Source organism: Manis javanica, chromosome 4 (assembly GCF_040802235.1).
Source record: "Manis javanica isolate MJ-LG chromosome 4, MJ_LKY, whole genome shotgun sequence".
In the NCBI taxonomy this organism is placed as follows: Eukaryota; Metazoa; Chordata; class Mammalia; order Pholidota; family Manidae; genus Manis; species Manis javanica.
In genome coordinates this window covers 75,199,588-75,226,493 of record NC_133159.1, presented here as the reverse complement: position 1 = coordinate 75,226,493, position 26,906 = coordinate 75,199,588, and the positions used below count along the sequence as shown (strand labels likewise).

The window sequence follows — 26,906 nt, the reverse complement described above, 5'->3', positions numbered from 1 at the left end:
CATCAATGAATAATAAAAAGACATAAAGTGGTATACACACACAATGGAATATTATTCAGCCTAAAAAAAGGAGGAATTGTTACACATGCTACAATATGGATGAATCTTGAGGACGTTATGCTAAGTAAAATAAACCAGTAACAAAAAGACAAAAACCATATGATTGTACTTATGTGGGATACCTGGAGTAGTCAAATTCATAAAAACAATGTAGAATGGTGGTTGCCAGGGAACAAGGGAGAAGGAAGTTGGGATTTTTTTGTTGCTTATGAGTGCAGAACCTCAGTTCTGCGAGGTGAGAAGAGCTCTGGAAATGGGTTGCACAGGAATGTGAATGTCCTGAACACTATTGAACTGTGTGCTTAACTATACACATGGTTAGGCAGGGGCGGTTTTTTTTTTTTACCCCAATTAAAATTAAACATTTGATTGCATTTATCACATATAAAAAGAAATGGGACTATTTAAAATTTGCAATTAGAAATTTGTCTTGTGATTTTTACTCCACGAAACAGCTTTGATTCAAATCTATGATTAAAGGAACATTTTTATAGTATTCTAAAAAGTGAATCTCTACGTCTGTTAGAACTTAGTTTTTTACCATGTTACCAAACAGCCAATTTCACACAAACATAATAGTGAAATGCAATGAATTAACACTTAACATCTTTTCAATCCACTCAGAACATTTTAGGCACAGGAAAGCAGCCAGTGAATCAATGCTCCTAGAGATTCCATGACATGGTTCCGAGCAGTATCAACCCGGAAGGCAACAGATGTCCTGAAGAGTGATTACACAGTCTAGTTCTATAGCTCAATACCATGGAATGCCTTAAATTCATATATTTTATTTTCTCAGAGTGATGTTCACCCAAAAATTCAAATATATAAGGAATACCCTAATAGGAGTAAAAAACTGAAAGCTGAAGGAATAAACGTTTGTAGTATTTGCCAGCATTTTTTGTTCTGATTTCTTTGTTCATTTTAAATACCTTCTGAAATTTTCTTGGTATATATTTAAGTGAACCCTAAAATATATAAGCTCCTGTCCCCCAGAATCTGCCCTGCATCCACCCTACTAAAAAAAAAGTTGGAAAAATATAACTTCAAATAACAGTGATTTTTTTCCAAACTCTAAAATTGGGGGATACACACACATGTATTTTTATTGTTATGAAAAAATGCTGGCTGCGTTAATAACAGGAATACTTTTTTTTTAACAGTTGAGATAAGAAATGAGCAAGTAGAAAAATTTTCCCTCACAAAGTACCCCTGAGAGACAAGCTATTGAAGTATTCCCAACCTACTGTTACTTTGCTCACATGAACGTCTGCTGCTCTGTATTTATGGAGGCCAAGGAAACCAATTCGAAATGTGGAAGATCTACGGGCCTGGGTTTCCGAACTGAAGCGCGACGGGAGGAACCAAGGATGTTCCAACTTTGCTGACTGGGTTAAAAAGGGTGACAACTGAAACACGAATAAAGCATGTCCTTTCGATTTCAGTTCTTCCTCATCCTCAACCTTAAAAGAATGGTTGTAATATCCGGTTTACTCTTAACTTCTAAAGAGAACTGTGGGTTTCTCTAGGAGCAGACGCAGAGCAGCGCGCAAGAGGTGATCGAGGGCAGCTAAAAACTCGGCCCCTGGCCGCAGCGTCAGCATCAGGTAAGTTCGCTCCTAAACTTGGTCTTGCGTGCACATTTCTGTTAACTAATTAACAGCAAAGTCCCGGGCACACTCACCCCGGCGGGTGGGGAGGGAGCAGGAGGACAGCGCGGAGCCCGACGCGGGCGCTCTGTTCCCGGCGGCTCCGCGTCTCGGTTTGAACCCGAGGCGGCTGCGAGGCGACGGTGCTCGGAGTGAGTCCCCGGGACGCGCTGCCCTTCCTGGAGCACATCTACCTAGCAATGCTTGGGAGAAGGAGTGCGTCCTGCTCTAATTTAGTCATGGGAGCGTAAATCTTTTCTCTGATTGAGGAACCAAAGTGGAGGCCTTTCCGAGGCACTGGGTGGGGTCACTTCCTTCATCTCTCCCACCCCTCCTGAAATGTCCTAACTGCACCCTGCCCTGCTGTGCATTGGGAAAACAGAAAGAAAAGATGATCGTTGTCTTAGAGACAATTTAAATCTAAAATTTGGATTACTGATTATTTTTATTAACCATTCAAAATGTGTGAGGATGGTACTTTTTGAGGTATGGCCTCAAAACTGCACTTCCACATGGCTTCACCATCCCGCAGCAAATGCATGGACCGCAGGGAGGACCGTTTAGGCTGACACTTTTTAAGATATTTTCCAGAGGGGATCTTAGGAAGAATGGTGAGGTGTAATTTTCTGTTGTAAGCTTATAAACAAGAAATGTGCTTTCCGGCACCGTACACATCTTCCCTTTACATGCTGAGGCAAGCTACACGGTCTCTTCTGCCTGCTTTCACGGCCACCCCTCCATCCATCTGCCTCCTCGCACCCTTTCACTGAATCTGCCTTCTTGAAGGTCACTGATCACCTTCCTTTGGTCTCTTTCTCAGAACATCATATATATAATCACACTGCCCTTTTGCCGCATGTTTCATTACTTACTAATTTTTCTCCAGCACACTTACCGTCATCTAACACATATAGATCTTTGTTTGTTTTGCTAAATACCTGTCTGGCCCTACTAGACTAGAGCTCCATGAGGCAGGATTTTATCCATTTTGTTCACTTGTGGACACCGAGCACCTAGAATAGTGCAGCACACGGTAGATATTCAACAAATATTTATAGAGTGAATGAGACACCATATTGTCCTGGAACTCTAAAAAAAAATTCTTCTGACTATTCATCTCCTTCATGTCCCATTCTGGCTCTGTACCCCTGAAATGCTAGTTTTCTCAGGACTCCATCATCAGTCCTTTGCTTTACTCATTCTATTCACTTTGTGCATTTCCAGGACAAAGCTATTTTAGAGTTCACTTAAAGATCAATAGACAATAGACATATGGCATCTATACCAGGCCTTGACACACTAGGCTACATACATTCTCTTAGAAGTCTACAAATGAAGGAAATTGAGAGATACATAGAGGTACATATATATATATATATATATATATATATATATAGCATAAGCAGAAAGCTATTCACTATATTCACTATATATGTGTACTTCACCTAACTATTAGAGATGACTTTGGGATCTTTATTCTATTGAAGAGCTCTTCTGGGTTACAGGTCACTATGGCATCTGGACCCACCAAGACAGCACCCATTTGTCTAGTGGAAAACCAGGAAGAGCAGCTGATGGTAAATCCAGAAGCATTACAGATTCTCTATGAGGTATCTCAACCTGTGGTGGTGGTGGCCATTGCAGGGCTGTATCGGACAGGAAAGTCCTACTTGATGAACCTCCTGGCAGGGCAGAACCATGGTGAGTGTTGTCCTGGTACAGGGGCTGTTTGCTGGGAAACAGTGAGAAGGTAGATCTCACCTGCAGAGCTGATCACACCTTCTCTAGTGTCATCTTAAGGAAGAGCCTGACCCCGGCTACTGAAAACCTCCAATTCTCACCACCAAATGTACAACCTCAACCCTGCTTGTCCACAAAATCTTATTCTTTTATCTTATGCAAAAGAAGAGCCTCCCAACCCTACTGAAAGAGCCCTACACTAGTCCTCTGGATCCCATCCACTCTCACCTGCTCAAGAGCTCAGCTTCTGCCATTACTCCCTTTCTCCTGCATCCCATTTACCCGAATTACAGGGTCATTCCCAGCAGCATAAAAATTTAGTTTATTGTAGACACAATAGCCTCTTTGCTTTTTAAAAAGTAGGGGGAGGGGGAAAGGGAAAGAGGGAGGAAGCTGTGATTCCTGTATCTCAAGGGAGCCAAGAGCTGTTTTTTTTGCTCGATCTATTTCTTAACAAAAGTTTGATAAGTTATACTACCTTCTCTTTTTGTAGTTAGTATTTTCTGATATGTGAAAATACACACAGAAGAGTGTGTGAAACATACATGTACAATAAAGGTAATAAATGTAAAGTGATCACCCACATAACCACTGCTCAGGCCAGGAAGTAAAACAGTGCAAACACCCACAAGTCCAAATATACCCTTTCACGTCTCACTGGTGCTTACCAATATTTCTTATTTTCATGGCACTTCTTCCTCTTTCTTTTTAAAATAGCTTTGTAGTCTCTGTATTTCTAAAACACAGTTTAATTTATCCTGCATTTAAAGTCTATATAAAATGGAATTATATTGTATGTATTCTTTTGTGTTGTTGGTTTTTCTCACCAAGAAGTTTGTAAGAATCATCCACATTCTTATTTGTATTGTAATTTATTTGTTTTAACTAGGTTATAGTGTGCAATTGTATGAAAATATCACAATTTGTTTCTCATTTATTATTGATGGATGTTGATATTATTCCCAGGTTTTATTTTTTATGAAGTGTTTTCTTATTTATATCCTAGCATACATGACCCAAACCTCACCTATTTGTTATACCCAGTAATGGAATTGCAAGATCACAGGGTATGTGTGTCTCCAGCCTTTCGAGATAATATGAAACAGTTTTCAAACTTGATATACAATTTGTGTGATTATTAGCAGTAACTAAGATTTTTCCACATTCTTACCACCATTTGGTAATATAAGCCTTTTAAAAAAATTTTTTATATTGAGGTACATACAACAAACTGTACAAATTTTAGTGGACAGCTTGATGAATTTTGACATGTGTATGTATGTATATAACCATCACCCAGATCAAGATATCGACATTCTCACTAGTTTTTTCCCCTTTGTCTATTTCACCCACTCTCCCACACTCCCCTGTGGCAGTCTACAGTCTGTTCTCTGTGTTTATAAGTCTGTTTCAGTATTGTTTGCTTGTTTTGTTTTTTAGATTCCACATATAAGTGAAATCATATGCTATTTGTCTTTGCCTGATTTATTTCACTTGGCCTAATACCTCTAGGTACATCTATGGTGTTGCAAATGGCAAATTTCATTCTTTTTATAGCTGAGTAATATTCCTTTGTAAATGTATATATACACCACCTCATCTTTATCTGTTTATCTATGGATGTGCATTTAGGTTGTTTCCTACTTTGGCCACTGTAAATAATGCTGTAATAAACACAGGGGTGCATATATCTTTACAGATTAGTGATTTTGTTTTCTTTGGATGATTCCCAGAGATGGAATTGCTAGATCATATGGTATTTCTATTTTTGATTTTTTGAGAAACCTCCATACTGCTTTCCATAGTGGCTTCACTAATTTACATTCCCACTGATAGTGTAAGATGATTCCCTTTTCTTCATATTCTAACCACACTTGTTATTTCTTGTCTTGTTAATATAAGCCATTCTGATTGGTGTGAGCTGGTATCTCATTGCCGTTTTGATTTGCATTTCCTTGATGACTAATGATGTTGAGTATCTTTTCATGTACCTGTTGGCCATCTGTACGGTAGTTCTGTGGAAAAATGTCTATCTAGGTCCTGTGCCCATTTTTAAATCAAATTATTATTATTGTTGTTGTTGTTATTGTTATTGTTATTATTATTTTGGTGTGAGTTGCATGAGTTCTTTTTATATTTTGGATATTAGCTCCTTATCAGATATGTCATCTGCAAATATCTTCTCCCATTCAGTAGCTTGTCTTTTCACTTTGGTTGGTCTCCTTTGCTGTGCAGAGGCTTTTTAATTTGATGTTGTCCCACTTGTTTATTTTGCTTTTGTTCTTCTTTCCCAGGGAGACTCCAGACAAAAATTACTAATGCTGATGCTCAAGAATTTATTGTCTGTTTTCTTCTAGGAATTTTATGGTTTCATATCTTATATTTGAGTCTTTAATCAACTTTGAATTTATTTTTGTACATGATGTAAGAAACAAATACCATGTCATTCTTTTGCATGTTGCTGTCCAGTTTTCCCAGCACCATTCATTGAAGAGACTATCTTTTCCCCATTGTTTATTTTTGCCCCCTTTGTCATATATTACTTGACCCTGTAAGCATGGGTTTATTTCTGGACCCTCTATTCTATTCCACTGTTCTATGTATCTGTTCTTATGCCAGTATACCATACTGTTTTGATTACTGTAACTTTGTGGTATGGTTTAAAATCAGGGAGTGATACCACCAGCTTTGTTCTACTTTCTCAAGATTGCTGTGACTGTTTGGGTCTTTTTGATTCCATACAAATTTTAGGATTTTTTCTATTTCCATGAAAAATGTCCTTGGTATTTTGATAGGGATTGCATTGACTCTGTAAATTGCTTTGGGCAGGATGGCCATTTCAACAATATTAATTCTTCTAATCCATGAGCATGGAATATCTTTCCATTTATTTGTCCTATCTTCAATTTCTTTCATCAATGTCAGAGATTTCAGAATACAGGTCTTTCACCAACTTGGTTAAATTTGTTCATAGGTATTTTATTCTGTTTGATGTAATTGTAAATGGGGTTGATTTGTTAATTTATTTCTCTTTTAGTTCATTATTTGTATATAAGAAACACAATACGTTTCTATACATTGATTTTGTATCCTGAAATTTTACTGAATTTATTTACTAGTTCTAGTAGCTTTTTGGTGGAGTTTTTAGCATTTTCTTTATATAGTATCAAGTCATCTGCAAGTAGTGACAATTTTACTTCTACCCCATCAATTTGGACACCTCTCATTTCTTTTTCTTGCCTGATTGCTATGGGTAGGACTTCCAGTACTGTGATGAATAAAAATGGTGAGAGTAAGCATCTTTGTCTTTTTCCTGATCTTAGAGTAAAAACTTTCAACTTTTCACCTTTGAGCATGTTGTTAGGTGTGGGTTTGTCATGTATGGCTTTTATTATGTTTAGATGTGTTGCCTCTATACTCACTAGTTGAGAGTTTTTATCATGAATGGATCTTGGATTTTGTCAAATGTTCTCAGCATCAATTGAGATAACCGTATGGTTTTTATCCTTCCTTTTGTTAATATGCTGTATCACATTGATTGGTTTGTGGATATTGAACTATCTATCCTTGCATCCCTGGAATAAATTCCACTTGATCATGTGAGTGACCTTTTAATGTATTTTTGAATTCAGTCCTGTAATATTTTGTTATATCTATGTTCATCAGGGATATTGGCCTATAATTTTCTTCTTTTTGTAGTGTCTTTGTCTGGGTTTGCTATCAAGGCGGTTTTGGCCTCATAGAATGAGTTTGGAAGCTTTCCTACCTCTCAAACTTTTGGAATAGCTTGAGAAGGGTAGGTATTAACTTTTGTTTAAATGTTTGGTTGAGTCTCCTGTGAAGCCATCTGGTCCAAAACTTTCGTTTGTTGGGAGTTCTTGATTTCCACTTAGATTTTGTTACTAGTAATTGGTTTGTTCATATTTTCTGTTTTTTCCTGGGCCAACCTTGGGAGGTTGTATTTTTCTAGGAATTTATCTACTTCTAGGTTGTCCACTGTTTTGGCATATAATTTTTCATGGTAATCTCTTATAATTGTTTTTATCTCTGTGGTGTCAGTTGTAACTTCTCCCTTTTTGTTTCTGATTTTATTTATTTGAGTCTGCTCTTTTTTTATTGTGAGTCTGTCTAAATGTTTATTGATTTATCTTTTCAAAGAATCATATCTGAGTTCACTGATCTTTTCTAAATGTTTTAGTCTGTATTATATTTATATTTATATAAATTAATTATATAAATGTAATATAAATATAAATACAAATATAATTATAAATTCCCTTTAATTTCCTTCTTCTACTTTATAATTTCCTTATTCTACTAACTTTGGGTTTTGTTCTTTTTCTAGTTCCTTTAAGAGTTGGTTAGATTTATTTGAGATTTTTGTTCCTTGAGATAGACATGCAAAATTATAAATTTCTCTCTTCAAACTGCTTTTGCTGCATCCCAAAGATTTTGCATTGTTGTGTTTGTATTTTCATTATTCTCCAAGTATTTTTAATTTTCTCTTTAATTTCTTTGTTGATTCATTGATTGTTTGGTAGGATGCTGCTTAGCCTCCATGTGTTTTGTTTTTTCCAATAACTGATTTCCAATTTCATATTGCATGGTCAAAAAAAATGCTTGTTATGAATTCAGTCTTACTAAATTTATTAAGAGTTGTTCTGTGGCCTAACATTTCATCTATCCTGGAGAATGTACACTTTCAAAGAATGATTATTCTGCTGTTTTTATATGGAATATTCTGTATTTATCTATTAGGTCAATTTGATCTAATGCATCATTCAAAGTGGGACATTCTAATGTGCCACTGTTTCTTTATTGATTTTCTCTCTGGATAATCTATCCATTGATGTAAGTGTGGTGTTAAAGTTCTCTACTATTAGTATATTGTTGTCTGTTTCTCACTTCATGTCTACAATATTTGCTCTATGTATCTAGGTACTCCTCTGTTGGGTGTGTAGATATTTTTAATTGTTATATCTTCTTGCTGGATTGAGCCCTTAATCATTTTATAATATCCTTTTTTGTCTCTTCATAGTTTTGGTTTTAGGTCTATTTCCTCTGATGTAAGTACTACTGCACCAGCTGTCTTTTTTCATTTCTATTCTCACAGAATATCTTTTTCCATCCCTTCCATTTCAGTCTGTATGTGTCTTTAGATCTGAAGTGCGTCTCCTGCAAGCAGCATATAGATGGGTCTTTCTTTTTTTTAATCTATTCAGTCACCCTGACATTTTAATGGAGGATTTAGTCCATTTACATTCAAAGTAATTATTTATAAACATGTACTTATTGTAATTTGTTACATGTTTTCTGGTTGTTTCTGTCATTCATCTCTGATCTCTTCTTCTTGCTCTCCTCCCTTTAAAGAAAGTGATTACTTTCTTTAGTGTTATGGTTAGATTCCTTTCTCTTTATTTTTTGTATATCTATTATAGATTTTTGGTTTGTGGTTACCATGGGGTTTATATATGATGTCTTACATATATAGCAATACATGTTAAGTTGTTCACTTAAGTTCAAATGTATTCTAACAGCAGTATGTTTTTAACTTCCCCTCATCCCCATTTTATGTATATGATATCTTCTTTAATCTTTTATTTAGTAATTCCCTGAACTAATTTTAGAAATAATTGATTTTACTATTTTGTATTAACTTTCATACTAGCTTTAAGTGATTGATCTACTATCTTTGCTATCTGTTTACTAGTGAAATTTTTCTTGTCATATTTTTCTTGCTTCTAGTTATGGCCTTTTCTTTTCCTTTTAAAAAAGTCCCTTTAATATTTCTTGTAAGGCTAGTTTAGTAGTGGCAAGCTCCTTTGACCTGTATTTATCTGAGAAACTTTATCTCTCCTTCAATTCTAAATGATAACATTGCTTGGTAGAGTATTCTTGGTTGTAGGTCTGTTTGTTTCAGCACTTTGAATATATCATGCCATTCTTTTCTGGCTTGTCATGTTTCTGATGAAAAAAAAATCACCTGAAAGCCTTATGGGGTTTCCCTTGTAGGTAACTCATTGCTTTCCTCTTGCTGCTTTTAAGATTCTCTCTTTCTCTCGATCTTTGATACTTTATTATGTGTCTTGGTATAGGCCTCCTTGGATTCTTCTTGTTGGAGACTCTGTGATTCTTGGACTTGAATGTGTTTCCTTCCCTGGACTAGGGAAGTTTTCAGCTATTATTTCTTTAAATAAGTTTTCCACCCCTTGCTTTCTCTCCTTCTTTTAGTACTCCTATAATGCAAATTTTAGGATTCTTGATATTGTTCCAGAGATCCCTTAACCTATCCTCACTTCTTTCTATTCTTTTTTCTTTCTGCTATTCAGCTTGACTGCACTTCATTATTCTGTTTCCCAAGTCACTGATCCATTCTGCATCCTCTAGTCTACTGTCAATTCCCTCTAGTGTACTTCACATTTCATTTATTGTATTCTTCATTTATTGTTCCTTTTTTAAATATTTTTTATCTCTCTGTTAAGATTTTCATTAGTTCATCCACTCTCTTCTCAAGTCTAGTGAGTATCTTTATAACCATTACATTAAACTTTCTATTGGGTAGAATGATTAACAGTTTCATTTAATTCTTTTTCTGAAGCTTTGTCTTATTCTTTTGTTTCAAGCATATTCCTCTGTGTCCCTCATTATGTTTGACTTTCTGTGTTTGTTTCTATAGATTAGGCAAGAGGGCTACTTCTCCCAGTCTTGAAGGTGTGAACTTGTGTGAGGACATCGCCTTGGTAGATTGCATGTGCCTTGCAGTGTTGGCTAGCTGGAAAACTAGCTGGATGGATGGAGGATTGGTGGGCATAGTCCATGGTGTCCCAGAGCCAGAGATCCCAGGGTATGGGCTGGGACTTTATTGTGTGGTTGCCAGTTGGGGCCATGCTGCCATGCTGACAAGTTGGCAGCCAGTGTTCAAGGGGCACAGTCCAGAGAACTCCCAGGTAGGCAACATTCTGAGGATTCGCTGGTGGGGAACTATAGGTAGAGGGCTTGGCCAGTGGTCTCCTAAGTGGGTGCCAGCCAGGACCATGCTAATGGGCTAATGGTGTGGCTGCTAATGGAGAGTGCAGTCCAGGGTTCTCCCCAGTTGGCACTGGGCTGGTAATGTGAAAACAGGGTGACCAGAGACAGAAGCAGCATTAGTAGGGTGAATCTGTGTGAGCATCACACTGGTACCACCTTAGTAGGACTGCTAGATCTCTGAGAAGCATGTTTAGGGCCATCACACCTCCATCACATCTGGAGCAGGTGTTATTACCTGACCCTGCTCTTGTCCATGCAATCAATGTGCATGGGAAACATGAACAATGGTGCTCACCTTGCTCCTTTCCACACTAGCAGTGTCTGTGGGGAATGCAAACAATGGTGCTCACTAGCATATCTAGTCCCAGAGTTTCCATCAGTTCCCCTGCCATTTGGTAGGCACTTAAGTTCTGAAAGTCACTTTCCTTCTGGTATAATCATGGTTGGCTTTAAACCCTCCAACTCACAGCTTTTCTTCCTTGCCCAAAGGCAGGCAAGTGTGTGCTCCTGTAACTCAGCAATATCCCTCTCTACTGCAGGGCCACTCTGTGGGTAGGGCTCCCTCCATTTCTTGTCTCTGTATCTCCTGCCATTTTTTAATGTTGTCTTTTTATTCCTTGTTGTTCAGAAGGTGTTACTCAGGCCTCAGTTCTTCATAAAAATAAATTGCTTTGTGTGTAAATGAAGATTCAGTGTGTTTGTGGGACGAGGTGTGTTCAGGCTCCTTTATGCCACCACCTTGGACCTGCTTCCTGTCACACATTTTAGCTTTTACTAATCTGGTAACTGCATAGTCATATGCTTCACTATAAATAATTAATTGATTATAAATAATGGAGAACCTTTATTTATTTGACGTTTGTATTTCCTATTTTTTTCAGTGCAAATATTATATTTCTCCTTTGTTTCCCCTCCCCCCAACTTTAGATCTGAAATTTTACTTGATGCACAGCATTCTTTTTTTTATCATCTGTAATTAGTTATGTAAAATGTGAGGGAAAAAAAAACACTAAATCAACTTAAAATTTCAACTCCCTTCCCCATAGTAACAGCAAATTTAGGATAAATCTACAGTATTCACTTACTTTAGCTGATTCTGATAGTAAGGCATGCCTTTTTATTTGAGAATAAATGTCTGAAGTCTTGTTCAATTGTATAGTGTTGAGTCATCACTGGTAAGTATCCCAAGAGCCACAAGAAGTCTCTAAGTGACTTCTAGGTCTTGAACACTTTCAAAGATTGTGTTAATTACTAAAAAGCATTGAGCTTTCCCTTCAATGTTATGGTCTCTATGAAAACAAAAAGAATAGTTCAGGGTCAATGTACTCTGTAGTTCAGCACAATGTGAATGTTCTTATTACTCACTGGTGTGGAGTTTGTTTTTTGTGTTTGTTTTTAACTTGGTTAGGTTGTTTCTTATGGTTCTTATTGATTTTTTAGGAGAATCTCCCCATGGTCGTGTAGGATTTTCTGTTTAGAACATGCAGACATTATTTTCGAATCTATTAATTCCTCGCTGACTCAGCACTACTAGGGTTGAACTGCAGTCCACTAAACTCTGGATCCCATACATCCAACCCGCTATCTCTCTCAATCTCTCTCTTTTCCCCCCTCCTTCTCTCTTCCCTCCTCTCTCAACCTTTATTTCCTCCTTCCCTCTCTCTCCCCTCTTACTTTCCAATCTCCCATTAGCTTCTAAGCAAAATATTTTGTCTTTATCTTTCTTTCACGAGAATTCTTGTCCACCATCAGAGAACAATTTTCCTTGTCTGACCCAAGTAAATTCATAGGTTTTATTTGAGGGACTAAACAAGTTTTTTAAATGATAGATCAATATTATTTAGGGAGTTTCAACAATGTCCCTTATATTTTCTACTCAAGATGGCATCAGGTAATAACCAGGTAATCTCCCAGTGGACTAAATGGTCACTTGAGTCCATAACAGCTCTAAAATTCCAGAAGCCTTCTAACTACTCCAGGATCTCAATTCCTAGTTTCTCCCCTATTCCAATACCATACTAACTTTTCTAAATATATTTTTGATTTTGTTACTGTCCATCTCAAAAACTTAGATGATTTCTTATCTAACAAACCTTGTCTACTTATGTAGGTGTTAAGATCCTCACATTACTGATTACATGGTTACATTTCAAAAATCAGTCCTCACTACACCCAAACTAGAAGACTGTTGCAGAGAACAAGCCTAGAGTGGCACCTCAATACTGTCCTTTCCATATTAGCATCTTCTTCTCTTAACAACGACCCATGTAAAAAAAGGGTGAACTACATAAGGTGAATAGAAACCCAGAGTTCTCATCTCTGCCCTCTTTCTAATTCTACTTATGAATGCATGCTTTTCCTTCCTTTGAAGGGTCAGCTAAAAATACACAGGCTAATAGAGTTTTACATTAATCTATAATGTGATCTCTTGAGCCCATAAAGGTATGAGGGTTAGGGGACCCAAAGTGTTTCTTTAAAAAGTCCTTATATGTATAACAGTTGTGTTGACTGTCTTTCCTGAAATGAAAGCAACTACTCTCCCTGCTAGGCCCTTACTATTGTACCAGTTTAACCATTGTCACTCCTGGAATATCCTTTGTCACTGTATGTCACTGTATGTTGTTTACTCCTTCCTTGCAGGCTTTAGTCTGGGCTCCACAGTCAGATCTGAAACTAAGGGCATCTGGATGTGGTGTATACCCCACCCCACCAAGCTGAACCACACCTTGGTCCTTCTGGACACTGAGGGCCTGGGTGATGTGAAAAAGGTAAGACAGAAGGTTGAGAAGTCAGCTCTGCCCTTGCCTTTTAACTTCATCTTAGTTCAACTTCTGTGACATATTCCTGCAAATAACAAATGCAAATTATGGATAATGAGGTTAAATTCTCTTATTTTGAACTTACACTCTGAGAGCATAAATATTTTGGTATTTTAGGGCAAGATTTTCATCTTATTTTTAACACCAGGGTTACTGACACAATTTAAGAAATACTTACTGAGCAGCTGAATCTAGGACTCTGTGCTAAGTACCACAGACACAGCAGTGAAAACAGTAAAGACCTAGAGGCGAATACAGACTATAATCAGTACTGGTTGCTATGGATGCAATCTAGTTGCAGGGTTAGAGAAAGTTTGCTGGTGAAATAACACGCAAATTATCTAACTTGTAACCCATCAGGTCAGTGGGTCTACCAACCAAAGTGTGTGGATTGATAAGTTTGGCTATAGCAGCATAGAAAATAGGATGTGAGTGAAGTAGTCTATTTAAATAAACTACAGAAAAGCTTTGGTTATTCTAGGAACATTCCTTATGGTTTTAGTCTAAGTTTCTGGACTTTGAAGATTAATTCTTCACTGACTTGTAAAATGCACAATCTTGGCAAATAAACACTGTAAAAGGATAATTTTAGGTATGTTGTCTTTACAGTGTTAAATGCAGTCATTTCTCATTTTATATAAGTCTGTGTCTACATTGCAGCAGTAGACTCATTGTATTAGTGCAAAATAAGATGGAGGAAAGATTTGGAAATTCTGAGTTAAAATTTTTAATGTTTTAAAACTTCAAAAGTTCAAAAGTTCTCAATATAAAAAAAGTATAAAACTAAGGTGGAAGAGGAACTATAACAATATCTATTAGACCTCATGAATCATGTTATCATATGCTTGAATTTTCACAAGTTTGTCCCTTCTTTGAATGTACCAGCAATTTTTCAAACTAAAACAAAACTAACAACTTGTTACTTATTATTCCAGGGCCCCTCAACCTAATTCCCCATGAATTAAGTGTAGTCTAATTATTGATCAACCCTGCAAAAAATGTGAAGATGAACTCTTGATGCTGAATTATATTGTGCTTTGGCCTAAAAATTTTTTTTAATCTAATTACATTTGTTCCAGGGATCAAAACATACCAAATTACTAATGACTGATGACAGCAGAACCACTTGCTGAATTTATAACATGTGATATAATTTGGGTTGTATCTAATTCTGTTTGGCTGAACTTCAGTGTCCTTCACATCTTGTCCTGAGTCTCCTTTCCAGCCTGTCGTCTACACCCACGCATTTTTTACACATGGCTTCAGTCAAATGGAATGACTCCATAACACCTTTTCTGCTTTTAACAATTCTGACTCAGCTTGTGTGGGTAGTTTCACCTGCATGATCTCTTTATTTCTACAAGTCCACATTCTGTCATTTCTTTAAAACCCACTATTTTTCCTGCTTGCTGTCACTTCACAGTGAAATGTAGTCTCTTCTTGCTCAACATTCACAGGGCCCTTTTTTTCATTTATTAGATTTACCCCTTTATTTTTTTTTACATTATCACCTTTGGTTGAAGTCCTGGCAGAGATTATTTACTTGGTTGCAAATTAACTTATTGGTCTGCTCATCCAGAAAGTCATTTGAGGGCAGGGACTGTCACATGGAACCATGCACCCGTACAACCAAATATACTGCCTAGCATTTAGAAGATGCCCCGTGAATACATTGTGTTTTTAATGTTGACTGTGACACATGCAATTTGTAATAGAAATCATTTACTGCTTATTAGTACATATGTACTATGTTCTAGTCAATATATTAATGAATGGGAAGATCGATAGACTCCTTGGTCTTTTGCTCTAATATGCTTTCTAGGGTGACCCTAAAAATGACTCATGGATCTTTGCCCTGACGGTGCTTCTGAGCAGCACCCTGATCTACAACAGCATGAACACCATCAACCACCAGGCCCTGGAGCAGCTGCAATATCCTTCCAGGAACCAAACCACCAAGTTTTGTGAGTTTATAGGAATGGCAAGTGAGACTGTCGACTTCCCTGTGACTTAATTGTCATGATTGAGGAGGGGGCACAGGAAATGGTATTTATAAACTTTGTGTGTGTATCAGGTCCAGAAATTGTAAAGCGTTTCTCCTTCCTTAGCTTCATTCTCAGCTATGTGACTGAACTCACAGAGCTAATCAAAGCAAAGTCCTCCTCAGCACCTGATAAGGTAAAGGACTCCATCGAGTTTGTGAGTTTCTTTCCAGACTTTGTTTGGACTGTTCGTGATTTCACCCTGGAGATGAAGATAGATGACTTGCCCATCACTGAAGATGAGTACCTGGAGGATGCCTTGAAGCTAATTCCAGGTATCGGAGCCATGGCCTGGGTGGCAGAAGGTCACCTGTGCCTTCTCATTCAGTACTTGAATTCAATTTTTATTTGATGTTGGATTAAGATGCATCCTAACAGTGAGTGGTGGTGGTTGAATGGTGATCAGTGTTTGTCTGTCATGGGTTATTCCTTTCAAAATCCAGCTACTAGAGTAAGCTCACTAAGAAAACTTAAGGACCAGTGTTGAACCAAATGCTTTTAGACCAAAGGGGACTTGTAGACCTTTTCCAGGTTATAAACTGTGCTGTAATTTCTTGTGTTCCTTATTATGTGCCACTCCTGTTCCATGCTGACAAAAATAACTCATCATATGAAAAGCCAGTAAACATGGATTCATAAGAAATAAAATCACCCAAACATTTTGTTACAGAAAAAATGCAAAACTTAAAATTTACCATTTTAACCCTTTTTAAGTGCACAGCTCTGTGGCGATAAGTACATTCACATTGTTGTGCAGCCATCACCACCTGCCAACTCCTTCCTCATCAGAAACTCTGTACCCATTAAACACTAACTCCCTACTACCTGCAACCCACATCCCTTGGCAGCCACCATTCCACTCTCTGCCTCAATATTGGTAACCTCATATAAGTGATATCATACACTACATGTCTTTTTGTGACAAGCTTATTTCATTAACTATAATGTCATCAAGATTAGTCCATGCTGTAGGATGTTAGAATTTCTTTCCTTTTTGAGACTGAAATATTATTCTATTGTATGTACATACCATATTTAAATGACCTAATTATAAAGTATATTTCATGTAGAATATTTTACTAGTGCTGGAATAACACATATTTCAGAGAAAGGATACTTATACAATAAGTGTCTGGAAAAAAAATGACATGCCCTCCTAGGAAGGCTTTCAAATCCACATTTACCTTTCTCATGATTTCACTTTCTTCATTCTTACATGCTTCCACATTATATTGCAATTTATTAACTTAATATTAACTACATATACATTTTACATTCATTTTTTTTTACTTTTTTTAGTTTTATTTTAGCAAGATGGATAACTGACAGCACCTGGAAAGCATAAACTTTTTCCACATTAAAATATAGTTGATATTGAATATTATATTGTTTTGGTTGTACAACATAGCGACTCAGCTATTACATACATTACTAAATGCTCACCGTAAGTATAGTTACCATCTGTCACCATACAAAGGTACTACAATGTTATTGGCTATGTTCCCTATACTGTATTTTCATCCCCATGACTAATTTATTTTCTAATTGGACATTTGTACCTCTTTATCCCTTTCACTTATTTCACCCATAGTTCTACCAATCTGCTCTCTGTTTTGTTCTTTTTTTTTTATTTCACATATAAATAAAATCATATGGTATTTGTCTTTCTCTGATTTATTTCACCTAGTGTATATTTCCTTTGTGTATATATACCACCTCATCTTTATCGGTTCATCTTGGGATGTGCATTTGGGTTGTTACCTACTTTGGCCACTGTAAATAATGCTGTAATAAACACAGGAGTGCATATATCTTTACAGATTAGTGATTTTGTTTTCTTTGGATGATTCCCAGAGATGGAATTGCTGGATCATTTCTCTTTTTAATTTTTTGAGAAACCTCTATACTGCTTTCCATAGTGGCTGCACCAATTTACATTCCCACTGGTAGTGTAAGAGGATTCCTTTTTCTTCATATTCTCACCAACACTTGTTGTTTCTTGTCTTGTTGGTATTAGCCATTGTGATTGATGTGAGCTGATATCTCATTGTTGTTTTGATTTGCATTTCCCTGATGACTAGTGATGTTGAGTATCTTCTTATGTGCCTGTTGGCCATCTGTATTCTTTGGAAAAATGTCTATTTAGGTCCTCTACCTATTTTTAAATCAGATTATGATTATTCCTATTATTTGGTGTTGAGTTTTATGAGTTCTTTTTATATTTTGGATATTAGCTCCTTATCAGATATGTCATCTGCAAATATATTCTCCCATTCAGTAGCTTGTCTTTTCACTTATGTTGGTCTCTTTTGCTGTGCAGAAGCTTTTTAGTTTGATGTTGTCCCACTTGTTTATTTTGTTTTTGTTCTTCTTGCCCAGGGAGACTCCAGGCAAAAATTACTAATGCTGATGCTGAAGAATTTATTGTCTGTTTTCTTCTAGGAATTTTATGGTTTCATATCTTATATTTGAGTCTTTAATCAACTTTGAATTTATTTTTGTACATGATGTAAGAAACAAATACCATGTCATTCTTTTGCATGTTGCTGTCCAGTTTTCCCAGCACCATTCATTGAAGAGACTATCTTTTCCCCATTGTTTATTTTTGCCCCCTTTGTCATATATTACTTGACCCTGTAAGCATGGGTTTATTTCTGGACCCTCTATTCTATTCTACTGTTCTATGTATCTGTTCTTATGCCAGTATACCATACTGTTTTGATTACTGTAACTTTGTGGTATGGTTTAAAATCAGGGAGTAATATCGCCACCTTTGTTCTTCTTTCTCAAGATTGCTGTGACTGTTTGGGTCTTTTTGATTCCACACAAATTTTAGGGTATTTGTTCTAGTTCCGTGAAAAATGTCCTTGGTATTTTGATAGGGATTGCATTGACTCTGAAATTGCTTTGGGCAGGATGGCCATTTTAACAATATTAATTCTTCTAATCCATGAGCATGGAATATCTTTCCATTTATTTATGCCATCTTCAATTTCTTTCATCAATGTCTTACAGTTTTCAGATACAGGTCTTTCACCTCTTTGGTTAGATCTATTCCCGGGTATTTTTATTCTTTCTGATGCAAGTTTAAATAAGATTTTTTTCTTGATTTGCCTTTCTGCTAAGTTCATAATTTGTAAAGAAACACAACAGATCTTAGATTAATTTTATGTTCTGCAATTTTATTTTTTTAAACTAAAGTTTTAAGGTAGAGCCTTAAGGCTTTCAATATAAAGTATCATGTCACCTGCAAATAGGGACAATTTTACTTCTTCCTCACCAATTTGGATGCCTTTAATTCTTTTTATTGATTGCTGTAGCTAAGAAGAAGTCATACACATTTTATTTAATCATTCATTTATTCACTCATTCTTTCAAAAAGTATTTATTGGGCATCTGACATATCCCTAGAATCATTCTGTGAAGTACTTGTCAAGTCAAATATAGTCTGCTATACATAAGTGATAACATCTCCAAATTACTTTGGGTTAACTTTATCCTGTGGACCTTTCTGTTAAAATAATTCTAAACATATTTATTGAGTATGTGATTTTTTTTTCTTACCTTGGTATCATTTGTCCTCCTGATATTTTCACAATCAACATCTTATCCTTCTTTCTGTCACTACTTTATTTTAAGGTCCAGATTTTATTTCTAATATGGGGACAGTAGGATCACAAAAAGAAATTCTGACCATTTTTTTTCATTTGTCAGTCATTCAATAAACATTTAATACTTAATTCACCCAACTGCGTACAGTGCTAAGGAAATCAACCGTAAGTTTCTTCACTTGGCTGGATGCCTCTCCTCCTCCTGAAATACTTTCTTGACTCTGCTCTATGCAGAAATGGATTTTTCTTACCTTTGGTGATTGGCATAGGTTGATTTGAAGTGATTGGATTAAAGGAGATTTACATACATAGGAGATGTAATGATGCAAAGATTTTTGGAAATCAAAAGCCCTCAGACCTCTTCACTGCAAGCTGCCCTCCAATAATCTATTTTTTTCCACTTCTGCAGGCAAAAATCCCAGAGTCCAAAATTCCAACATGCCCAGAGAATGTATTAGGGAGTTCTTTCCGAACCGAAAGTGCTTCATCTTTGACCGGCCTACAAGTGACAAAAATCTCTTATTCCATATTGAGAATGTGCAAGAAGACCATCTGGATAGTAGTTTCCAGGTGCAATCAAAAAAATTTCGTTCCTATATCTTAGACAATTCAAGGACCAAGACCCTGAGAGAGGGAATCATTGTCACTGGAAATCGTAAGTTTGCCCCAAAGCATGTCTCTGTGTCAGTGTGTGTCTTGGAGCTTTGATTATAGGTTTTGTCAGTAGTTTTGTTTACATCTGCATATGGCTACAGAGTAGCAGATATTCACACTGCAAATAGACTTTATTAAAGTCTTCCTAAATGAGGGTTTGCTGAAACTTAATTATTATCTCAAGAACCTAATCCACTAATTACAAAAAAACCAATGAAGTTAAAGACATATTATCTGTACACTGAAGAATCCCATGGGGTAACTTCTTATCCATAAGGATATAGTAGATATTTTATAAATTTACATGAGTCAGATAATAAATAGGAAGCTATGAGTTCCTGCAAACCCACTGAAAAACAAAACTGCCTATAATCTTATACCCAGGGCATGAGACTTATAAAGTCCCATGGTATCCTGTGCAAAGAGGAGTCCATGCTTGATTTAATACTCTCTATCACTGTTTTGAATTCTTGATCATTTTTAACTAGGAGCCCACATTTTCATTTTGTACTGTCCCATATAAACTGTGTAGCTGATCTTGTTTGTGAAGGCCACTGTGCCTATGTAATCGATTCCTCTTTATTTTATGTGAATAGACACTTTGAATGGGAAACCAGTGACCCACGGGCATATTGGTTGTAATCAGTAATTAAAATTGTAATATAAGAAAGTGAAGAACAGTAAGAGAGGGAGCAGGAAAAACAAAAATGTTATTAGAAGATTCCTGACAGAAGAAAATAAAATTTCATTGTAGATAAGTTTTTGTAATTTTAGAATAATGTTCCATAAAATCTGGAATCCTGTGAGTGAGACATCGATATTTATCCCCAAATTTCCTGACTTATTCAGGGCTGGGGGCTCTGGTGGAAGCCTATGTGAATGCCATCAAGAGTGGTGTAGTTCCTTGTTTGGAGAATGCTGTGACAACTCTGGCTGAGCATGAGAACTCAGTGGCTGTGCAGAAGGCAGTCAACCACTACAGCAAGGAGATGACCCAAGTAGTAAGCCTTCCCACAGATTCGCTCCAGGAGTTGCTAAAGAAGCATGGAGACTGTGAGAAGGAAGCCATTGCAGTCTTCATAGAGAACTCCTTCAGGGATGATGAACGGAAATTCCAAAAAAAGCTTGTGGTAACTTGTCTTAGCATTTATCCCTCTTGATTCCTCCTTTCTGAACTAATGCTTAGACTGTGTATTTTTTACTCTGTGGTTCATCTACTCATGGTAGAAGGAGCCTGGATTTCTAAGTGACAGGGCTCTACAAGGCTACTGTTTACCTTTTATTGATTTTCTGTTGCTGCATTTTAAAAAATGCCATTAATCTAGAAGCCTCACCATCCATTCTGTAGGTCAGAAGGCAGGCACAGGATGACTGGGTGCTCTGCTCAGAGTATCACAAGGCTGAAAACAAGATGTTGGCCAAAATGAATTCTCAGCTTCAGGCTCTGAGGTGGCTCCGAATTCATTCCAGTTGTTGACTGGATCCACTTCCTTTTGGTTGTATGATTCATGCTCCCTTTCTTGCTGACTGTTAGACAGGGGGCATTTCAGTTCCTAGGAGCAGTTTTCATGTATCTCCATGTTCTCCCTTCCATCTTTAAGCCAATAATCATCAAATCATCAAAGCCAACAACACATCAAATATTTTTGCATGTTTTAGTCTCTTTGACTTCCTCTTCTGCTTGGAGCTGGGGAAAACTCTCTGCTTTTAAATACCTCAAATTCTTATTTAAGGTTCCCTATCCCTACCCCCTAAACTCAAATTATGCTATATAATATAGCCTAACCAGTGAAATAAAATTTATCAAGTTCACAGGCTCCAGGACTATGCAAGGAGTATTCATCACAGGAAGGAAATCTTGGGAGACGCCTTAATTCTGCTTTCCACAGGCACCTTCATTGGAAGTTTTTCTTTCAATCTGTGACCAGCCTGCAAGTGAAAAAAATCTCGCAGTTTATATTGAGGAAGTGCCAGAAAGTCAACTATATTGTAACTTTCAAGAGCAAGGGAAATTTCCATTTCTTTATCTTCACACACTCAAATCCTTATTAAAAGAATTCATGAAGAGTTCTAAACTGTTCAGAGTACACTTCAAGTCATTACTGGATGGTTGGTTTTCTTTGTATATTTTTCCATCCATAGCAACCCAAGCTCTCTGAGGAAAGTCTATTTCTAGCCACAATTCAACATTCTCTTGTTCATTGCTGGTGATTGGGTCACTGTTAATCATACTACAGCTTAAGGAACCATAGAGTTCATGTCTTCCAATCCCATTATTTTGCAGTTGATGAGCCTGGCCCCAAGGAAGTAAAGGGACTTTTCAGAGATCACACAGAGGATTGGTTAGAACTAAGACTAAAAGTGTCTTGACTTTTGGTCCCTTCCATGTTCCAGTCCACTAGGTGATCAGACTGCTTCTTCCAAGAGGATCACTGCTGGACTTTCCCCTCTAACAGCCTCTTTCTGTTGGATTTCTCTATGTTTCCCCGGCAGGAAGCCATAGAGGAAAAGAAGGAATATTTCTTGCAGCAGAATGAAGAGGCATCTGTCAAATACTGTCAGGCTATGCTGAAGCAGCTTTCAAAGCCCCTGATGGAAAACATTAAAGAGAAAACTTTCTTTGTTTCTGGAGGACACAAGCTCTACTTAGAAGCAAAGAAGAAGGTTGAGCATGGCTACAAGCTAGTGCCCAGAAAAGGAGTTAAGGTGAGAATAAGGGGAGAGATGATGGACAACAGAGTGGAGACAGATGGTCTTTATTACTCCCTCTGAAAATCTAAGACCTCAGCACTGATTATGGGGAGAAATCAGAGTAAGGCAATATTTCCACATTTTTAGTTTTCATATCCACAATTAATTAGGTATTTTTAAAGGTATTGTAAATGTAAAGACATTTACAAAGAAATGATTTGGAATCATGAATCCAGTTGAAATAAAATATTAATTTCATTTTCATTTATGGGACATGTAACAATATCTGTGCTAAGTCCACAGAATGCAAATATTAGAAACACAACTTTGCTCTTAAGATACTGATGATCTTACCAAAGATGCAAATAGTGAACTGGATGTGTTGTGATAAGGGTTATCATACTGGTATGCAAAGATACCAATGGTGATGATGATGATGATAATGGTTAATATATATTGAATACTCACTATATCGCTCATGGTTTTAGGTGCTTTTGTTGGATTAACAGTTTAATCCTCAGAGTAATATTATGAATAGGAACTACTGCTATCTGCATTATACAGTTGAGAAATGTGATGTACAAAGAAGGTGATTACTTGCCTAAGACTAAGTGATGGAGCTGGTAGGCAGCTCAATAAACTTGGTGACCATTCAAAGCCCAGATAGCAGCTTATAAAATGTTCTAGAAGGTAGTTCCAGGAGATATTAGATGAAGTATCCATATATAGCTCTGTTGAGAAAGGCTAGAGGAGCTAGCACAAGAATAGAATATGGTTCAGTGTAACCCATAGTGGTTTTTGGGGGGCATCAGTGAGAAAGGGGTCTGAAAAGCTAGAAAGGTGGTGATGGAGTTCCATGTACCATCAATAGCTTTGGAATTTATATTGTGGACACAGAAGGAAGTAAATCATTCAGAGATACACAATTTACAGGGTCAAACGTTGGATTTTGTTGAACAATAATTTCCCTAGCATTAGACTAGATCTTTGTTCCCTAACATGTTTTTGCTCCTTATTGGTTCCTCAGGCAAGTGAGGTCCTCCAGGGCTTTCTACAGTCACAGGCAACAGTAGAGGAATGCATCCTGCATTCAGACAATGCCCTCACTGCTCAGGAGAAGGCCGTTGCAGGTACAGGAGAGGGCTCAGCTCACAGAGGGGTGGGTAGGTTCCTGCAGTGCCCTCTGACAAATGCAACCAGAAGACTTTCCTGAAACAAGGAGCTTCCTCTCCTGCAGAACACACACTGTGTTAAGTCAAACCTGAAACTAACAAGGCAAACTATAGTTGTACATCAACCAGACAGGCAGAGCCTGTTTCTGCACATTTAGAAACTTGCCGATGGTGTGGCCATCACATGAATTTAGAGATTTCCCAGTCACCTTTTCAAAGTCAATTTAGTCTCTGAGCTCAGGAGGGTCAGGCCTGACCTGTTATTTTCTTCCCTTTAAAAACTGTCATGGGACAGTGGAACGGACCAAAAAGGAAGCAGCTGAGAAAGAACAGGAGCGGCTAAAGCAGAAAGAGAATGAGCAACAGCAAAAATTGGAGGCTCAAGAAAGAAGCTTCAACGAAAACCTAGCCCAGCTGGAAGAAAAGATAAAGAAGGAACAAGAAAGACTTCAGGAGATGCTGGAAAAGATATTGGCTCATTATCTAAGGGTAAGTATGGCCCGAATCAGGGCAGTACCTGACAGACAATTCCCTGTTTCCTTGGGAAAGGAAGGACAAAATTTGAGCAAAATCAAGGTTCAAGAGGGAAACAAAAATAGTAAATGATTTACTAACTGTCTCAAATCGACCTGGATTCTGTTGTAGCTCTTAAATCCACAATATTCCAGCACCTTCTGGAGTATACAAATAATACCTCTCAGGGAACTGTGCTGCTGTTTGTGGTGATTATAGGATGGTCTCGTGAACCTCAATTGAACAGGGTTCTTATCTGTTAGTCTTATGATCCTTAGGATTCTTGATAAAACCACTGAAGAGATCTGAAGTATATCGGTTTGGTCTTGAAAGTATCAGGTTAGGTATGATGTGAAATGCAGGATACTGAATGCTCTAAATCTTGCTGTGTTTATTTCCAGATCTGTTTGAATATACTGGGGTTACTATAAAGGGAGGAAAATCCTCCATTGGTCCAACGTGGAGCTTGATAACCAGTGTTCTACATAGTATCAGGAGTTACCACATATTGTTAGTTATGACCATGCTGCCTCGAGTGGAACTGAGAACTAATTAGAATCAAAACTCTATTCCACCCAAAGGGCATAATTTGGACTGGAACCCATAATGGGGCAAATTCTCAAGTTTGACCTACCTTGACAGCTCCCCACCACCAGAGAGATGGTGCTAAGGAAGTTTTAGAAAGTTGTAAATCATTGATCCCTTCATTATGCTGGTCGAAAGGTGTGGATACATTAGACATCCCCTAAAGAGCAATCTGAAGTGGCAGAAAAATAGAATATGCTTTTTGCTGTTTATTAAATACAAAACCCTAAGTCATGGTAATTGGAAATTTTTCAAAAGTGAATTCTTTTTTATAGATCCAAGAAGAATTGCTTAATGAAAAATTTAAGAAGAAATCCCATGAGTTGGCTATGGAGATAAATCGATTAAGAAAAGAGATTGAAGAAACTAAAAACAATGACTCATGTATGTTGAAGGCTATTGAAATGGCTGGGAATGTGCTAATTATTGCACTACCTGAAATTTTTAAACTATGGTATGGAGAGCAGAAAATTCTTGACTAAAGAAATTAAATAGGCTTAGGTTTCTTAAGGATATTTTAAAACGAGGCTTCTTTTAATAGTGTAATACTGTTTTCATTTTTGAAATACATGTCATGCTACTTTCATACAACAGAAGTTAAAAAATAAAAAGTGATTCAAAATATGTCAGTGTTTGGTATACAAAAAAACAAACTTAATTTTGATTGAATAAATTAATTTAGAGAAATGGGAAACAAATTGAATGGAAATACAGTGGAAGATAAAACTAAGTTTGGTATACTGTCACAACAAATAAAATACTTCTGAATAAAATCATAAATAAATTTGTAAAATTCACATAAAGATATGTTTTAAATATTACTGAAAAACTCGGAAATATATAACAATGGACCTAAGAAAATATATCAATCCCTGTAAGTCATATATGGTATGTGTATATGTGCATATATATATATGTGTGTGTGTGTGTGTGTGTATATATATATGTATACACATTTAATGTGATTTCAGTAAATATGTCAAACATTTTTTTGGAAGTAAATAAATTTATTTTATTTTCGATATATCCTTATATTGAAAAACTACATGCAAAAATATCCAATACAATTCTTTAAAGGGAAGAATAGTGATGGGCAGCTATCTCTAACTGTACATTAAAACATGCCAATAATTAGTGGTACTGACATTTGAATATTCAAAAATCAGTAAAAGTGAATTCAAAGTTTGGACATTAAAAAAAGTTCCTACAGACATTTAGTATATGATAAATTTGACACTTCCCATTAGTGAAGGGATAGGGAATATTCATTCAGTAAATAGAATTTGCACTACATGTAGGCATCCAGAAAAAATAAAATTGGAGTCTTCCTTATACTTCATACCAAAACAAACTTCAAATGTATCAAAGGTTTAAAAATGAAAATGAAATTGTAAAATTAGGTAATATGTTGAAAATTTTTAGAACAGTTTTGAAATAGAGGTGTACTCTTCCAGTATGAATAAGAGGATGATATAAAAGAGAAGATTAATACATTCAAACTACATAAAAATAATGAAATTATTCATAGAAAAGATACAAGAAAAGCAAAAAGACAAATGGCAATATGAAGAAAACATTTACAATTTATATCACAATGAAAATATTGTATTTAGCTATAAGAGCACTTACAAATCAATGAGAAAAGAAAACATCCCCATTAAAAATGCACAATACTCTAAGTAGAAAACACAGTTGATTTTGCTGATAATAAGAGCTGTGTAAAGTAAAACTGAGATACCAGTTTCACCATTATGATTTGCAAAGAGAAAAATATTTGACAGAAGACTAGGTTAGTAAGAATATGGGGAAACAGAAAGAGTCTGCTCAGTAGAATGGGAAACTAGAAATATACAAGGCATGCACCCAAATCCTTTTTCATCATGACTTTTCAATAAAGCCTGAAAATTCTAGTCCCTAATTTCTTTACAGATATAAAGTCATTTGGGAAGTCTTCTGGAATAACCTCTGAATTCCATTCAAATTGATAACATGGATAAAAGAGAAAAAAATTTTTCCTTTTAATTTAACTCAACTTCTGTGGAATTCCTTTCCAGCTGTACAGTGCTTTAGAGTCTGCTTTAACTAGAATGAGTTCCTTGTTCTGGAAACTTCACATTTTATCTTGACTGTGGGCCTTTGCACACAATATAGAGACTTGTTAAAACAGACCTGCTTCCTCACTTGATACTGTTTATATGCTAGTCTGTTCTTCCTTTAGGTCTCCTATCTCCTGACTTCCTGGGACTGGATAAGGTGACCCTTCTCTGTACTGCCATTGCAACTTGTCATTCCTCCCATAGCAATTTTTATGTGAAATTAAAATGACCTATTTCCAGCTGTC

The 26,906-nt window shown here is 36.6% G+C and overlaps 1 protein-coding gene across 2 annotated transcripts; it reads left to right on the top strand.

The window, feature by feature from the left end:
* Positions 1-1,506: 1,506 nt before the first annotated feature.
* On the top strand, positions 1,507-26,906 carry LOC108389119 (guanylate-binding protein 3-like). Of its 2 annotated transcripts, XM_017647687.3 has the most exons (11): positions 1,507-1,667; positions 3,215-3,410; positions 13,119-13,246; positions 15,120-15,229; positions 15,418-15,614; positions 19,360-19,605; positions 20,454-20,734; positions 22,098-22,310; positions 23,323-23,425; positions 23,763-23,956; positions 24,841-26,906. In XM_017647687.3, the coding sequence occupies exons 2-11, from the start codon at positions 3,221-3,223 to the stop codon at positions 25,045-25,047; spliced, it is 1,869 nt and encodes a 622-aa protein (XP_017503176.2). In that variant the 5' UTR covers positions 1,507-1,667; positions 3,215-3,220; the 3' UTR covers positions 25,048-26,906. The 2 variants fall into 2 exon arrangements, with proteins under 2 accessions (XP_017503176.2, XP_017503177.2); XM_017647688.3 differs by lacking the exon at positions 3,215-3,410.